The sequence below is a fragment of the Phacochoerus africanus genome, chromosome 11 (assembly GCF_016906955.1).
Source record: "Phacochoerus africanus isolate WHEZ1 chromosome 11, ROS_Pafr_v1, whole genome shotgun sequence".
Lineage (NCBI taxonomy): Eukaryota > Metazoa > Chordata > Mammalia > Artiodactyla > Suidae > Phacochoerus > Phacochoerus africanus.
Window position 1 is genome coordinate 107,318,807 of NC_062554.1, and position 18,935 is coordinate 107,337,741.

At 39.4% G+C, this 18,935-nt stretch overlaps 1 protein-coding gene across 9 annotated transcripts in view; it reads right to left on the bottom strand.

The window, feature by feature from the left end:
* NRCAM (neuronal cell adhesion molecule) overlaps positions 1 to 18,935 on the bottom strand; it is a 315,520-nt gene that overhangs the window by 58,774 nt on the left and 237,811 nt on the right. For 7 of the 9 annotated variants that reach the window (XM_047753047.1, XM_047753040.1, XM_047753041.1 and 4 more), the window contains exons 8-12: positions 16,920 to 17,090; positions 16,145 to 16,201; positions 14,253 to 14,364; positions 11,346 to 11,530; positions 8,885 to 9,016 (exon numbers count right to left, since the gene is read on the bottom strand). In XM_047753047.1, the coding sequence (XP_047609003.1) occupies positions 8,885 to 9,016; positions 11,346 to 11,530; positions 14,253 to 14,364; positions 16,145 to 16,201; positions 16,920 to 17,090 (657 nt within the window). The remainder of the gene's footprint in view (positions 1 to 8,884; positions 9,017 to 11,345; positions 11,531 to 14,252; positions 14,365 to 16,144; positions 16,202 to 16,919; positions 17,091 to 18,935) is intronic. The other 2 variants (XM_047753045.1, XM_047753048.1) reach the window with 1 other exon arrangement.

Sequence of the window (18,935 nt, forward strand, 5' to 3'; positions counted from 1 at the left end):
AGGATGGGGACCCCTCCCACTTGTCAGTTTCACTGAGGTCCCGCCTCAGGGGCTGGGCTACCATCTCTAAAGCAGCAGGGAACCTCCGAGAGGCAAAACACGGTGCCAAAGCGCTAAGCACACTCCATCCTTTACTGCCATTTCTGAACGTGTTCCTAAGAAAATCAGACACTCTACCAGAAAACTTATTTTTTCAGTTCTGGGCGTTGGTCCACTCTTTCTCAGTTTTCACTCACGTGCCTCTGAGAGTGCTAACAGCTTCCCAATGCACAACCACCAAGCACTCACTGCAGTTTTTCCTGGTCCTGAGCATAGTTAAAATTGGGAATGGTTCTCTCCGAACCCGATTTGCTGGCTTCCTTAGTATATGTGTTCTTCCAGAAACATATTCACTTTTACAGTCAACACAGGCTGTCTGTTTTCAAGGATCTGGTAGGTACGGTGTTGTGTTACACAAACTCCTAATAAACCCATGGACCTGGGTCTCTCACTCCGTCTAGACCTGCTGCCATAAGACTGTGATAGTGAGAAGCAGGGAAATGTGCCATTTAAAAACTGTCAGCAGTTTTTAGATCCATCTTAGGGTGAAGACTACTTTAGGAAAGCCAGTTGAGTGGACCTTTAGGTTATGTCAGAGAAGAAACATTTTTTTTTTTCTTTTTTGGCCACCCTGCAGCACATGGAGTTCCCCGGGCCAGGGATCAGATCTGAGCCCACAGTCAAGATCTAAGATGCAGCTGTGGCAACACTGGATCCTCAACACACTGTGCAGGGCCAGAAATCAAATCTGTGTCCCAGAGCTCCAGAGAAACAGCCAATCCCATTTCACCACAGTGCCATCTCCTAGAACCAATTTTTGATTATGGCTTGGAGTCAATGAGAAGCCAGGCTTTTCTCCATCATACCCCTGAAGGTCGTTATTGTGGGTAAAAAAATATTTTTTTTTTTGTCTTTTTGCCATTTTCTTGGGCCACTCCCACGGCATATGGAGGTTCTCAGGCTAGGGGTCGAATCAGAGCTGTAGCCGCCGGCCTACACCACAGCCACAGCAACATGGGATCTGAGCCACATCTGCAACCTACACCACAGCTCACGGCAACGCTGGATCCCTAACCCACTGCGCAAGGCCAGGGATCGAACCCGCAACCTCATGGTTCCTAGTCGGATTTGCTAACCACTGAGCCACGATGGGAACTCCAATTTTTTTGCAGATTATTATGCCAATGACTGGGAGGGTGAGCCTGGGGCTGGGTTTTAAACAGAAACTGATTCTCTCTGTCTCTGGGTCTAAAAGAAGGTCTGAACTCCAAGAAGGCAAAAATGTCCAAATATTCTGGTGGTGGGTGGGATCCAGGAAAAGAAGAAGCAGTGGGCTCTCTGGGGATGGCCACGGCTTAGGAATCTAGGAGCAGGGAGATGCAATATCTGTTTTAAGTTTGCTTTGCTTTAATACTTTTCTGTTATCCTCAAGCCTCTAAGAAAATTTTATAAAACTGGTCTTTGCTGTGATTTAGAAGACTGATGAAGGGCCTGTGGCCACATTTGGTGGGGGGACTGCTTGGAGAAGTTGGTCGAGTGAAGGTGGTCCAGGGAAGGTGGATGAAGAGGTGACAACTGGCAGCTAGGACCTTGTGAATATTGCTCAAAGATGACCTCAGCGAGACTCAGAAAGAGAAAACTGGTCAAAGATGGAGCGTGTCCAGCATACAACCGAGGTCAGAGGATGTGTTCATCCTTGGGTTTTAAATGGGATAGTCACCTCTGAAGACTGGAGAACTTGGGAACATCTGAACTATACTTAGGATGAAAACCTCTTTAAATGAAGACATCTTCTGAGACAGGATGAAGATGGCAGAACAGAAGGACTGGAGCTCACCTGCTCTCATGAAATCAACAAAATTACAACCAACTGCTGAATAACCATCAACAAAATAGACTGGAAACACCAAAAAAGGATACCCTATAGCAAAAGACAAATAAGAAGCCATATCCAGACAGTAGGAGAGGCAATTACATGATATAAGCAACCCCATACCCACCAGGTGGACAGTCCATAGACTAGAAAGTAGCTATATCGCAGAGGCTCACCCATGGAAGTGAGAGTTCCAAGCGCCATGTCAGGTTCCCACGCCTGGGGGTCTGGCCTTGGGAGGAGGAGACTCCAGGGCATCTGGCATTGAGGGCCAGCAGAGATTGTGCCAGTGAATGCCATAGGATTGGGGAAAACAGAGACTCAGCACTTGAAGGGCACACACGGACTATCATATACACTGGTTCCCAGGGTAAAGCAGAGACTCCATAGCAATCTGGGTCAGACCAGCCTGTCATTCTTGGAGGATCTCCTGGGAAAAGGGAGTGACTGTGGCTCATTGCACGGCAAGGACATTGGAGGATAAGATCTTAAGAATAATCATCAGCCTGAACTCACCCAGAGGTGGCCATTTTGGAAAAATCTGGCTCCACCTAACAGGGCTGATAAGCTCCAGGCCAAACGATAAACCAAGTGGGAACATAGCCCTACTCATTAGCAAACAAGCTGCCTAAAGAACTCCTAGGCATACAGCACCTCTAATCACACCCAGAGACAAAGCCCTACCCACCAGAAGGCTAAGAATCAGTGCTACCTACCAGTTGGCAGGCACCAGTTCTTTCCATTAGGAAGCCTGCAGCAAGACCTCATACCAACTTCAGCCACAAGGGGGCAGACATCAGAAGGAAGAGAGGCTACAACTCTATTGTCTGCAAAAAGGTGACATAAAAAATCTACTCAAAATGAAAAGGCAGAGAATTATGACCCAGATGAAGAAACAAGGGAAAAAAAAATACAGAAAAACAGCTAAGTGATTAGCAACCTTTATGAAAAAGACTTTAGACTAATGAGAGTAAAGATGATTCAGATCTTAGAACTAAACTGGAGGTAAAATTTTATAAATTTCAAGAAACACTGAAGGATGAAATAGAAGATTTAAAGATTAAGCAAGCAGAGATGGAAAATACAATAACTGAAATTAAGAAAATGCTAGAAAGAACCAACAGCAGAATACAGGAGCAGAAGATTGAATAAGCAAGGTGGAAGACAGACTGGTGGAAATCACTGACATGGAACTGAAAAGAATAAAAAAGATGGAAAAGAAAAGAAGACAGTCTAAGAGAACTCTGGGACAACTTTAAATGCACCAACATCCACATTATAGGCATGCGAGAAGGAGATGAGAGAGAGAAAGGGCCAGAGAAAATATTTGAAGAGATAATAGCCAAAAACCTCCCTAACATAGGAAAGGAATCACTCACTCAAATTCAGGAAGCACAATTAATACCTGATAATTATAAAATAAATCCAAGGAGGAACACTCTGAGACACATATTGATCAAACTGACCAAAATTAAAGACAAACAGGAAATACTTAAAGTAGCTAGGGAAAAGAAAAAAATAACATACAAGGGAACCCCAATAAGGTTATTGGCTGACTTTTCAGCAAAATCTCTGCAGGCCAGAAGGGAGTGGCACAATATACTTAAAGTGATAAAAGGAAAAAACCTCCAACCAAGGTTACACTACCCACTCATTCAGATTTGAAGGAGAAATCAAAAGCTTTACAGACAAGCAAAAGGTAAAGTAATTCAGCACTACTAAACCAACTTTACAACAAATATGAAAGGAATTTCTCTAGGTAGAAAAGAAAAGGCCACAACTAGAAACAGAAAATGTTACAATGACAAGGCTCACCAATAAAGGCATATATACAGTAAAGGTAGCAAATTATCTACACACAAATATGCTACCAACACTAGAAATTGTGAGAAGAGGAAGGTACAAATGCAGGATACTGGAGATGCATTTGCAGTCAAGAGACCAGAAACTTAAAACAATCTATATCAAAACTTCAAACTGCAAATCAAAAATCTACAATAGATACACACACAAATAAGAGAAATCAACTCAAATTCAACACTAAAGACAGAGGTGAGAATAAGAGAAGAAGGGAAGGAAAAAGACCAACACAAACAAATCCAAAACAATTAACAAAATGGCAATAAGAGCATGTATATCAATAGTCATCTGAAATGTAAGTGGACTAAATGCTCCAATCAAAAGACATAGACTGGCTTAATGGATACAAAAAAAAGACACATACATAGTCTGTCTTCAAGAAACCTGCTTCAGTTCTAGGGACACATAAACTGAAAGTGAGAGGATGGAAGAAAATATTCCACACAAACAGAAATCAAAAGAAAGCTGTAGTAGCAACACTCATATCATACAAAATAGACCTTAAAGAAAATGATAAGAGACAAAGAAGGACATTACATATTATCAAAGGATCAATCCAAGAAGAAGATACAACAATTGTAAATATGTTTTCATCCAACATAGGATTACCTCAACATACAAGGCAACTGCTCATAGACTTAAAAGGAGAAATAAGCAATAACACAATAATAGCGGGGGACTTTAACACCCCACTTACAGCAATGGACAGTTCATCCAGACAGAAAATCAACACGGAAACACAGGCCTTCGATGATGCATTAGACCAAATGGACTTAATAGATATTTATAGAACATTCCATCCCAAAGCAGCAGAATACACATCCTTCTCAATTGCACATGGGACATTCTCTAGGCTAGATCATATTCTGGGTCACAAAGCAAACCTCAATAAATTTAAGAAAACTGAAATCATATCAAGCATCTTTTCCAACCATAACACTATAAGACTAGAAATTAACAACAAAAAACCTGCGAAAAACACAAACACATGGATACTAAACAACATGATACTAAACAACCAATGGATCACTGAAGAAATCAAAGAGGAAATTTAAAAATACCTAGAAGAAAATGACAACAAAGACACAACACTCCAAAACCTATGGGATGCAGCAAAAGCAGTGTTAAGAGGGAAGTTTAGAGCAATACAAGCCTACCTCAGGAAACAAGAAAAATTTCAAACAACCTAACTTTACAACTAAAGCAACTAGAGAGAGAAAAACAGACAAAACCCAAAGTTAGTGGGAGTAAAGAAAACACAATGATTAGAGCAGAAATAAATGAAACAGAAATGAAGAAAACTACAGAAAAGATGAATAAATGAAAAGCTGGTTCTTTGTAAAGATCAACAAAATTGATAAACCCTTAGCCAGACTCATCAAGAAAAAAAGAGAACTCAAATCAAAATCAGAAATGAAAAAGAAGTTACAATGGATATCACAGAAATACAAAGGATCATAAGAGACTACTATAAGCAACTATATGCCAATAAAATGGACAACCTAGAAGAAATGGACAAATTCTTAGAAAAGTACAATCTTCCAAGACTAAACCAAGATGAAATGGAAAAGATGAATGGGACCAATCACAAGTACCGAAATTGAAATTGTGATTAAAAAACTTCCAACAAACACAAGTCCAGGACCAGATGGCTTCACAGATGAATTCCATCAAAAATTTAGAGAGGAGCTAACACTTATCCTTCTGAACTATTCCAAAAAACTTCAGAGGAAGGGACATGCCCAAACTAATTCTATGAGGCCACCATCACCCTGATACTAAAACCAAAGATACCACAAAAAAAGAAAATTATAGGTCACTATCACTGATGAAAATAGGTGCAAAAATCCTCAATAAAATACTAGCAAACCTAATCCAACAATACATTAAAAGGACTGTACACCATGGATCAAGAGGGATTTATCCCAGGAATGCAAGGATTTTTCAATATCCACAAATCGATCAGTGTGATACACTGCCTTAACAAACTGAAGAATAAAAACCATATGATCCTCTCAAAAGACACAGAAAAAGCTGCTGACAAAACACAACACTCATTTCTGATAAAAATCCTCCAGAAAGTAGGCATAGAGGGAACTTGTTTCAACATAATAAAGCCCATATATGACAAAGCCACAGCTGACATCATTCTCAATGGTGAAAAGCTAAAAGAATTCTTGCTGAGATCAGGAACAAGACAAAGCTGTCTGCTCTCACCACTTCTATCAACATAGTTTTGGAAGTTCTCTAGCCATGGCAATCAGAGAAGAGAAAGAAATAAAAGGAATCCAAACTGAAAAGGAAGTAGCAAAGCTATTATTGTTTGCAGATGACATGATACTATACCTAGAAAATCCTGAAGATACTACCAGAAAACTGATAGAGCTCATTAATGAATTTGGTTAAGTTGCAGGATACAAAATTAATACACAGAAATTTATTGTATTTCTACCAACAAAGCAACATTAGAGAGAGAAATTAGGGAAACAGTCTCATTTACCATCTTATCAAAAATAAAATACCAAGGAAAAAACCTACCTAAAGAGACAAAAGACCTGTACTCTGAAAATTATAAGACACCAAAGAAAAACATCAAAGGTGACACAAAAAGATGGAAAGCTATACCATGCTCTTGGATGGGAAGAATCTATATTGTCAAAATGACTATACTACCAAAGGCAACCTATAGATTCAATGCAATTGCTATCAAATTACCAATGGCATTTTTCACAGAACTAGAACAAAATATTTTAAAATTTGTTTTGAAGCACAAAAGACCCAGAATAGTCAAAGCTATCCTGAGAAAGAAAAATGGAGGTGAAGGAATCAGTCTCCCTGAGTCCAGACTATACTGTAAAGCTACAGTCATCAAAAGTGTATGGCACTGGGAAAAGACAGAACTACAGATCAGTGGAACAGGTATGGTACTGGGAAAAGACAGCACTATAGATCAGTGGAACAGGACAGAAAACCCAGAATTAAATCCACCTATGGTCAACTGATCTATGACAAAGAAGGCAAGACTATACAGATGGAGGAAAGACAGTGCCTTCAATAAATGGTGCTGGGAAAACTGGACAGCTACTGTAAAAGAATGAAATCAGAATACTCTCCAACACCATGCACAAAAATAAACTCGAAATGGATTAAATACCTAAATATAAGACTGGATACTATAAAACTTTTAGAGGAAAACATAGGCCCAACACTCTCCAACATAAACCACAGCAATATTTTCTCAGATCCACGTCCATGAGTAATGACAATAAAAAACAAAAATAAACAAATTGGACCTAATTAAACTTAAAAGTTTCTGTACAGCAAAGGAAACCCTAAATAAAATGAAAAGACTCCCCAAAAAATGGGAGAAAATATTTGCAAATGAAGCAACTGACAAGGGATTAATTCTCCAAAATATATAAACATCCTATGGCTCAATACAAAAAACAAAAAACAAACAAAAAACATCAAAAAAATGGGCAGAAGATTTTAAAGAGACAATTCTCCAAAGAAGAGGTATATATGTCCAAAAACACATATGAAAAGATATTCAATGTCACTAATTATTAGCGAAATACAAATCAAAACTACTATGAGGTACCAACTTACACCAGCCAGAATGGCCATCATCAAAAAGTCTACAAACAGTAAAAGCTGGAGAGGGTGTGGAGAAAAGGGAACTGTCTTATACTGTTGATGGGAATGTAAATTGGTGCAACTACTATGGAAAACAGTATGGATATTCCTCATAAAACTAAAAATAAAATTACCATATGATCTAGCAATCCAATTCCTCAGTATCTATCCAAAGAATACCATGATTCGAAAAGATACATGTACCCCAATGTTCATTGCAGCACTGTATACAATAGCTAAGACATGGAAGAAACCTAAACAGAGGATTAGATAAAGATGTGGTACATATATACAATGAAATGTTACTCACCCATAAAAAAAGAACGAAATAATGGCATTCACAGCAACATAGACCTAGAAATTATCATGCTAAGTGAAGTTAGACAGTGAGACACAAATGTCATATGCTATCATTTATATGTGGAATCTAAAAAAAGGATATAGTGAACTTATTTGCAGAACAGAAATAGACTTTTAAAGGTAATAAAATTAAAATCTAAAGGTAATTTGGTATCTCTGTTCAACAGAGTTTGAAAAAGTTATGGTTACCAAAAGAGACAGGTTGTGGGGAGGGATGGATTGGGGGTTTGCGATGGAAATGTTCTAAAATTAGGTTGTGTGACGGTTGTACAACTATAAATATAAGAAAATTCATCAAATTAAAAAAATTAAAACATATTCTTTATCCAATCCTCTGTTGCTGGACATTGAGGTCACTAATATTAATTAATTTCATAGAAAGGATATAACAGAACTTTCAAAAACAGAGACAGACTCAAAGATTTTGAAACCAAACTTACGTTCACCAAAGGGGAAGCATGGAGAGGGCAGAGATAAATTCCTGGGTTGGGACTGATATATACACATTATTATGTGTAGAAGATATGGGTAGTGGGAACCTACTGTACAACATAGGGAAATTTACTCAGTACTGCAAGGTAGCTTGTTTGGGAAAAGAATCTGAGAAGGAATCTGATTTCCTTTGCTGTTTGCCTGATATTAACCCAACTTCGTGAGTTAACTGTATTCCATTAAAAATTTAAAAAGTTAAGACAGCCATACTTCTTACTCTTGTCATATCCACTGCCTCTATTCCTAAGCTCCCCACCCGTCTCCTCCCACTCCTGTGAGTCCACATACCACTAGGCATTTTGAACCAAGAAGACAGTCTGAACTTTTCAGTCCTGCTTATATCTCCCCCTGTCATTCCTCCTATGACCCACGTAGAAAACAGAGGAAATCTCACCAAGTTCCAGGCAGCACATACCGTTATGCTGACAGCATAATAATAAGTGATAATAAATTACATCTAAAGGTAAATGCAAATAAAACATAAAGGTCATTTGGTGTTTCTGTTTAACTTATATGTGGCCTCTGTCCTTAACCTAAGTAATTTTTCATCACCATTTGTTCTCTGCGCAGATGTCGCTTTGCTCTGAAAACATACTGCAATTGGAGCCAATCAAGGAAACTTACTTTCTATCGGGACGCCGTTTGATAACCAGCTAATTCTGGGCTTGGGGTTGCCATTAGCTCTGCAGATCAGGGTCCCGTCCTCTCCAGGGGACAGCACAAGATTCTGAGGTGCTATGATCCAGTATGGAGCCGCTTCATGAAGAAAGGGAAAACACACACACACACAAAATTTGAATCAAATAAGTTTTTCTAGCAAACTTAGTATACTGAACTATCTTAATAACAAAATAAATAATTGCAAAACATCTGTTAATTTATTTTTTAGAGTGCACAGATTTATAAGCAATGCTCCAACGAATCATTCAGATTTTCAAAAGAATGTTTAAAATGACTCACTGACATCAATGTCTTATTTCTAGAGCCTTTGATTCAAATACCTTCATTTCATTCTATACTAAATTAATCAGAGATCAAAGAGGTAACAGATTTCTCTAAGGCTGTAGAGCAATTTACAAGCATAGGTAGGGCTAGGAAACATGAATTTAACTTTTAAGCCCCAAAGAATGCATACAATTATAAAGTTGGAAAACAACAGGTTTTTTTTGGCTTCACCTGTGGCATGCAAAAGTTCTCAGGCCAGGGGTTGAACCTGAGCCATAGTAGTGATAACAGCGGATCCTTACCCACTGAGCCACCAGGGAACTCCGGGAAGCAATTTTTTAAAGCTTTGAATTTTTGAAAATTTGCCGAGTTAGAGTGTTCCTCTCGGTCCTTCACCCAACTTTCTCTAATGTTAACATCTAACATGACCATGGTATAGTTATTAAAACAAGAACTCAACCTTGGTACAATACCAGCCACTCAACTCCACACAGTTCTTCCACTAATATCTTACTTCTACCCCAAGATCACTTAGTTTCCTCCAATCAGCCAGTTTCTCGGTTCCTCCTTGCTTTTCATGAACCTGAGACACTTCCTTTTTTTTTTTTTTTTTTTTTTTTGCTGCACCCAGGGCATGTGGAAGTTCCCAAGCCACGGACTGAACCCACACCGCAGTTGCAACCTGTGCCACAGCGGCAGCAATGCTGGATCCTTAACCCACTGCACCACATGGGAACTTCCTCATGAACCTGAAATTTTTAAAGAGTATACTAATCCGATACTTTGTAGAAAATCTTTTTTTTTTAACAACCTACAGCTTTTTTTTTTTTTAACAGAGAACATCATCTTTTCATCATTATCAGAAACAGAGCCATGTGTTAGATATCAATATTAATTATTACCCCAACTCTATAAATAAGTTCTCTATTACCTCTTTTTTTGACTTAAAGAGTTTTTTCTTTGAATATCCTTCCAAATTTATAAAGGAGAACTCATCAGAATACTTTTCAGGGATAAATCAAACTTACTAACTTGATTAACCTTCATATTTCTCCTAAGGTATGTTTTCCACTTCTTCTCTGTAACCAAAATGTTTTGTGAAATATTTTTAACATGCTCCCATTCCTAGAAAATGTTTATTCTAGTGGCTATTTAATCCTACATAGATCAATGCGAAGGTTTTAAGTGGAACAAAGATTTTCCACTTAACGTCAAATTTAGTGAAGAATTCTGAATTTCTAGGTTATAATCATCATCTAACCACCATCATCTGTATCATCACAATTACTTCTATTTTAAGGTTATACTCCATTTACAGTTATCAAATACTGGCGATATTCCCCATGTTACACAATATATCCTTATAGCTTCTTTTATATATCACAGTTTGTGCCTCTTAATCTCCTACCCGTTGTTTTGCCCTGCCCCTTCTCTCTCCCCACTGGTAACCTCTAATGTAGAACATCTTTCAACTTGAGTTTGTCTGATGTTTTCTCACGATTCAGCTGAGGTTTTGGGTGATGGAGATTTCTACGTGCATCATATCTGGGAGTAAATGGTACCAACACGGCATCTCGCTAGTTATCGCTTGGTTAGCATCATGTCTGACAGGTTTCTCCACTGTAAAGTTACCATTTTCCTGCTTTCATTAGGAGTCACTTACGTCCAAACTCATTCAAGGGTAGGGCAATTAAGCTCCATTTCCTTAAGGGATAAGGAGTGAGGAATATGTTAAAACTGCCCCAGTAATTAATTTTTAGGGGGGTGGAGGGAGAAGAAATGCTTTGAGGCTATGCAAATAGCCTGCTGCTCCTTAAAATAATCTTAGTGTTCATCACTGGCTCTTGCCTACAGCAACTATAACTGAGGGATGCTAATGGTGATTTTTCTATTTCCTTCATTCTTCCCACGTTTATGAACTGGAATTCTTCTATAAGGAAGATTTGAGGGAGTGAATTTTTAACCTGATTTAAATGCCCTATAAATAGCCATGAGAAGCGATTCAAGGTGCCATGAAGATGGATATAAATGTACATTACAATTACTGAAGCATATAAATCAAAGGCATATTTAACTGAGGATTTAGGGCCTCTCAAAACACCTGGTAGGCAAGAGCCATGTATTTTTGACAATGACATACCTTTAACGGTGACAGAAATGGTATGATGGATGGCTCCTAGCGTATTTTTGGCTATACACTGGTAATTTCCAGAGTCTGCTTCTGTAACCTGAATGATCTGCAGAGTTTTCTTAAAGTTCCTATAAAATGTTCGGTTGATGGGGAGTGTTCCATCTTCTTTGATCCAGTAAATGATTGGGGTTGGCCTGATAAGACAAATAAGAATGTTACCCCCAAAAAGAAGGTCATCTCACCACTTTTGAGGATGCCTTTGCATGTGTGCTTATAACAAATATAAAGACCATGAGGAATAAATACATCGACAGCTTACTTTTTATAAGTAATGCTCAAAACTTTACATTTAAGTCTGTAAGTGAGCATGACTAACGGGAACATTGAAATCTGCTGGTTTATGGCACACTGTGAACTCTGACCTCAGGGAGGCAGTGAGAACCCCAGGAAGACGCACTTCACTAAAGGGACCTAATTATTTTCTTCCAGGTTCTGATCGAGGAGGCACTCTTGGAAAATTTTGCAGGAAGGGACTATGTCAATCAAAAGAAATACCATGAAATTAATGATAGCGAGTTATAAATTTTTCATCAGCTAGAGTTAAAAATGCCAAAGAAAGAGCTGATAGACATGTGTGTGTCCAAGAACTTTTACATACATTTCCATATCAAAGGAAGACCCTCCCTATCTCATAACAGCTTGAGTGAATGATTAGAGGAACAGTGCTCTCGCTTTAATTTCATTATTAGTGATGTTTAAAAATATTATACCCGTGGATATAAGTAGGCCCAACTCACGGGTTACCTCATTTCTCACCTGTGTTTCTTATTAAATCATGAAATACAGAGATAGGTGAAAAGCCAGACATAGGCTTGGAGTTACAAGGTCTGCTTCAAAATCCCAATCTAATCCTTAAATTGCTCTCTGTTCTTGGATCCCAGACCTTTTTGGGGCCTCTGTTTTCTCAGTTGCCTTAATGGGGATAAAAATGTTTGCTTTGAGCTGGTGACTTGAGAAGGTTTTCATGAGGATAAAATAAAAATCCATTTAACACAATTACCTAGCACTAAACTATGGACCAAACACTGAGTTGGGTGTTGGGAAGATAAAGATTAAAAAAAAAAAAAAAAAAAGAATGGTCCAGGCCTCTCAGAATGATCACAGTAGTTATCATTAGACATGAAAATGGGATTCATTGATTGCAGAACTGTTTCCATTCGCTTGGTTGAAAAAAAAATTGATGTGGTATCTAAAATACAGCACAAATGAACCTATGTATGAAACCAAAACAGACTCACAGACATAGAGAGAAAACCTGTGGTTGCCAAGAGGGAGGAGGGAGGGAGAGGGATAGACTGAGAGTTTGGGGTTAGTAGATGCAAATTATTGCATTTAAAATGAACGGGCAATGAGGTCCTGCTGTACAGCACAGGGAACCATATCCAGTCTCTTGGGATAGATCATGATGGGAGATAACATGATAAAAAGAATATATATCTATACATACACACATACATGTGTATACATATATGACTGGGTCACTTTGCTGTATATCAGAAATTGGCACAGCAGGAGTTCCTCTCATGGCTCAAAGGTCATGAACCCAGCTAGTATTCGTGAGGATATAGGTTCGATCCCTGGCCCTGCTCCATGGGTTAAGGATCCAGCATTGCCATGAGCTGGGGTGTAGGTTGCAGACATGGCTCAGATCCCACGGTGCTGTGGCTGTGATATAGGCTGGCAGCTACAGCTCTGATTTGATCCCTAGCCTGGGAATTTCCATATGCCACCAGCGTAACCTTAAACAAACAAATAATAGCCACACCACCAAAGAAATAAAACTTTAAACAAAGAAATAGGCACATTTTCATTCAACTACACCTTAATTAAAAAGCCCCCCAAACCGAACAGACATAAACGGATGATGAACTGAGGAATGTGGAAGGCGACTTCCTGACATGGCCAGCAGAGGCCTCCACGTGTCCCCAGAGGTAACATTACTCCTGGAGACCAATTTTGGGAAGGAATGTGAGACCACTGAGTAGCCAGGTCAAGAAGAGCACAGATGATGGCATGCTTCCGAGATTCCATTCCCTGTTTTCAGCAAATGTGCCAGATCAGTAGTATCTGCTCTGTGCCAGGCAGAAGAAGGAACTCTGTAGAAGCTTGCCTCTACATGTACCTAATGTAATAGCTGTTCTTGTATCGAGGCCAAGGCCTCCCTGAGACTCTAGTCAAAAGCACGTGGGTTCTGGGGAGTGCCATTGCCTTTGAGGTGTGTAAAGATAAGGCGGCTGCAAAGACTGGCCACCAGGAAGTAGGGGAAGGGACAGTGTGCCACATCCTAGGCTATGCCCTGAGAGGCCGTGTGTGCTTTTTCCTATAAGGAGAAAAAGCTGGGGCTACACTGTTGGAAAGATGTGAGAAACTCAGGGCCCACCGCTCCAGAGCCCTGCTAGTAGCCAGCAGACCCATAGCTGTGAACCCACAGCTGAGTCACCTGGTAGAGGCATAAGTAGGCTTGGCAATATCAGTCAGATCTGACCTGTTTCAGCACAACTGCCCTGCAGATCTGTGGGCAAAGGATCGGTGACAGACAGCTACTGGTTTTAAGCTATTAAATTTTGAGATGGTTTGGTACACAAGAGCAGCTAAAATAATAACCTTAATTATAACCACAGCAGTCATAAGGTGATTACTTACTGATGCTTATATCAAAAGGAACACTGTTATATTAAAAAATATTTTCATAATATGAAATTTATACCACCTCTTATGCAAGTAATTATCAAGTTTTTCTTGATGCTTGATGCAACCAGCATGAGACACGGACTCTTCCTATGATATTATTGTCTCTCTACCAATCTCTCATGTTTGAATAAAAAACAGACATCAAGACAGGAAGAGTTAACTCACAGCCCTTCTGCAATGCACTCGAGTGAAAGGACATTGCCTCTTAACTCCTCTTTACGACTTGTGTTGCCTTCTGGAGTTAAAAATGTTGGCGGCCTCTCTCTATGTGGTTTAGCTGCAAAGAGGAAAATCAATATGCATTCAGAGTTAGGAATATGGATTTCTAGAAGCACACTTCCCTGTCTAAAAACCTAATCCCTTTTCAAAACCATTTAACATCGATTGTGAAATCTGTTAAACTACACATACATATTCTTCGCCTTACAAAGAGCCATCACTCACTCTGTTAGCCAGAAGTAGAAGCAACTTTGGCTGCATAAGCACTAATGAGAAAGGACTATGTTCCTTTTGTACCTTTCCCTGATTTGGGTTAGGTTTCTATGAATTTGGGGTGGGTTGGCAAATTTTCAAACGGTAGATATACAGAGGAAAATCATGTGGTCAAACAACCCATCCCTTAAGATGAGTGCTCAGGTCAATGTGTAAATGAACTCTCTGCTGGAAGATGTTAGGTTTTTCTAAGAGGTACGACTATAGCAGGGGTGACTGCCTAACACAGCAAGATCCCCAAACTGCAAGGTTTATGCAAAACAAAACACAACTAGAAAGTGACTAACCGAGGTCTGATAAATAGTGCGCCAAAGATGAAGGGTGTTCAGTAAACTGAAATCTGTTGCCTCAATGGCAAATCAAGAGGGCTCTAGTCGAAGATGGCAGGAAGAGTTCAACAGGCTACTTTCATGTTGATGGAGACCTTGACTAAATGTGGCCTCACCCTCTGATGGCCTCTCAGAAAAACTCAGAGTAGAAATCCTATCATAGGAAGGTTTTTAGAGCCCCTTAGAGTGTTCAACACTTTAATGTATTATCTATCCGATGCTCATAAAAACTGAATGAAAAGGTCATGTGTGAATTATTCTCATTTCTTCGAAGGAAAAAACTGAAGACCAGAGAAGGTCTTACTGGAGACAAATTAGAATTTTCCTTAGATTTTAAAGATTGTGCAAAAAAATCTTACCCCTCTGAAATCACTTGGGGAATGATTTTGAGGCCCACATTTTCCAGGAGTATTTTAACATAAAATAAATAAGATAAAATAAAAGTATGTATGGCAGGAGTTGTGGTATGTCTACTCTGGTCACTGATCCTACCTGAGTGCTTTTTACTTCCTATCCCAAGAGTATAAAAATTAATACGGCAGACATTCTGCCTTATGGATAATTAAGATGACCCCATATCCAGAACCCATAATTTTCACTGATAGAGTCTATACTTGAGAGCCACATTTCCCTAAGGAAATCGAATTTGTTTCTTTTTAAAAGAATGAGGCTAAATGCTCTGTTTTTATCAAGATGACTTCCACTGAAGAGAGTGACTTGGAGTTAAAGAAAACAAAGAGAAATTCTATTGCTAATTCTATGACATTGATAAGGTCATGTGAAAAGAGATGGGAATTAGGATGATTTACTATCAAATCCATTTAATGTTAGTTGCTAAAGCTATGAAAGCTTTAAGAAATTAGTATTCTAGCAGGCTAATGCACCATGCCAATGTCTATTTAGTTCATGAGAAAAGTTTGTGAGCAAGACAAAAACAAAAAATTTAATTCTGAACATACATGAAAGATTTTTTTTCTAAGTCGTGTGGAATGGTTCTTTGCATGGAAACAGTTATAAGAACTTTCAGTACTATGTATACAACACAGAACATGTTTTAGTGACATGTTTGAAAATCCACAGCTAAATCGCATATGAAACATACATTGATTCTAGTGGCATTAAACATGTAACTAGGAATTTCATAAAGAAATACGGTTAAACAGTCATGGAGGTGGAAGTTAGTGAACTAAATTCTACAATGAAGGAGAAATATCAGTTACAATCACCATAACTCACCACCATAAAACTCAGTGTCACTCAAATTAGCAGCTATAGTGTCATTCAATTCACCCACTGAAATAAACAGAATATTATGAAGAATGCAAAAAGGAGGGGAGAGGGGATTGTAAAAAAAAAAAAAAGTCTTGGGCAACAAAAGCAAACATATACAGCTATGCTGACCAAAGGCCCTCCCTAACAAGTGAAAACAGTCTTTTTACATTGTTCATGACTATCCCATTAATTCACTCAGCCACCCCCCAATCAGTAATATGTGACTTAACTGATGCTGCAGGGCTGCCAATTAAAGGTACAGTGGAACATGAGCACCTGCAAATGCGCAGATCACCATCAAGGAGATTCGGAAAGTTTTCATGGAAACAACAGTGGTAATAAAAGCAAAAAGTGTAAAATTCAGTATTTAGGGTATGCAAGCGCCTTCTTTTTATTTACTTATTAATTAAAAAAAATTTTGGCTGCATCTGCAGCATGCGGAAGTTCCTGAGCCAGGGATCCAGCTTGCGCCACAGCAGGAATCAGAGCTACGGCAGTGACAATGCTGGATCCCTAATCTGCTGAGCCACCAGGGAACTCCTTTTTAAAATTTATTTCATTTATTTATGTATTTTCATTTTTGGGCAAGCTTCTTCTAATACATACGCCAACACTTTAGTGACTATTCACTGGTACTTTCCTAATCAACGAACCTGTCTCCTTCAAAGTTAGTAGTATTTAATCATTACTATATTTGCAAACAACACTGCAACAGAGTTTCTGGAAACTGAACTCTTACCCGAAGTCACTTTCACAGAAATAGGCTGCTTCTGCTGTATGGTCTGAGTGTGATTGAATCTGGCGTAACAGATGTAGTCTTCGCGGGCATCCTCTGGGAGAACGTTGGAAAAATAAAGATCTCCATTCAGACCCTGGGACACTCTCTCACTCTGTGGAAGTCTTTGAAAGGCTGGAGAAAGGCAGAGAGATATCGAGATAGTTCCATCACAAAGTGGCCACTTTTCCAATTAGCAAGATAAATGTATCTACTAGTAAATAGTCCCATGAAGTTCCCTTGAATGTTTTTTTTTTTTCTTTCTAAAGCTCTTCGAGTAAAAGCAAGTAACAGTATAAAAAAAAACAAAAAAACATATGTATGAAAACTCTAATTGTATCTGCCCGAGGTTAATTTCTCTGGAGAAGGGGCAGAGGTGAGATGAGAGCTGTCCAGTGAAGGGTTTTTGGAGGCAAACATAAACCCCAAAATGTTTTACCAAAAGACTTTTCCTAATATTTAAGTTCATCCCTAGTTGTTACTCACAGATACACCCGTATTTTAGAACATGTACTAAGGAAGCTTGTAAGGCTATGGACTTGGGGTGCGCCTACATCCACGGTCAGATCCTAAATACTGTGGAAGCAGCTAACTGTGATGGGCTAGGTCCTGGGTGAGGTGTCTGGTGGACCAGGGTCCCTGCCCTGTCCGAGCTCATGGTCTGATTGGGGAATCAGGCCGCCAACAGGCAATTAACAACAGGGTGCAAAGATGACACTACCTAAGGTGGCAGACGTGCCCCTCAGAGGCCCCCCGACACCCAGCCTCCCTCACCTCCTCTACTTTCTCTTTCCTGAGTTACTACTCATCACCTCCTAACAAACAATATATTTTACCTGTCATGTATATGGATAATAACCCATCTTCCCGCACTAGAATTTAAGTTCCAGGAGGTTCAGAGACTGTCATCTGCTCTCCCTACTGTTGGAGCACTGAAAATGCAGCTGGCCCCTAACAGGGACTCCCTAATCAAATGAATTCAGACTCAGCAGCACTCTGACTTTGCAGTTTCACGTTCAGCAACTGACGTCTCCTCAGATCCAAGGAACTGTCCAGCCCCAGGCATGGAGGGAGATTATCTAAGCAGATGAAGGATCCAGGGGATGGGACCACTGATCTCCATGTGAAATTACACTTGGCTGGCTAGCATGCCTTGTGAAGCTTCTGACCCAGGTCACAGAGCCTTCACTGGGGGAACTCTTTAGCTCTAAGGTGAGAGCATTAGGCAACATCACACCTCCCAGATCTCCCGACTGAGTGGACCAGCTATGCTCGTCCTGCAGCAGGTGCCCTGGCTAATGTGTCTCGAAATGCACAATGCTGGTTAGAAGCATGTGTGTGTGTATATATATATATATACATATATATATATATGGGGGTGACTATGCTGTACAGCAGAAATTGGCACAACGCTGTAAATCAACTACACTTTAAAAAAAATAAATAAATAAAAGCCTGCATCTCCCTTAGGCAAGAAAAGGCAGGGAAAGGTAGAGCCAGACCTTGTAAAGGATGCTGGTTACCTATCTTTTTGCCAAGTTCTTGGTCAAGATGGAGGTTTGGCTGATGGTAGTAAATTCACGGTTTTAAGCCATTAGTAAAGCAAAGCGTTCTTTTCAAAAAGAACTCAGAAAAATAATGCACATTTGTTGAATGAATGCAAAGAGTTAAAGCTGAGCATACATATACTCTCTTCCATTTCCTCTGGTGCATTCTCTTACTGATGGGTGTTGGGAGATCAGCTGAAAGAGGAAGGGATTTTATGAAGGCCGTATTGCTCTGCCTGCTGAGTGCCTTTGCATTACACTGGGGAAAAAAATGTATGCAGATAGGAATAACTTGATAATGTCATTTTGTCAGAAGAATGCCATACAGATCTGAATTTTTTCTCATACTCCAGATGTTATTTCACGTGAAAGTTCTGGAGGCTTTGCCAACAGCCTAAAATGTACGTAAATGACATAGCCAGCAGCGCAATAG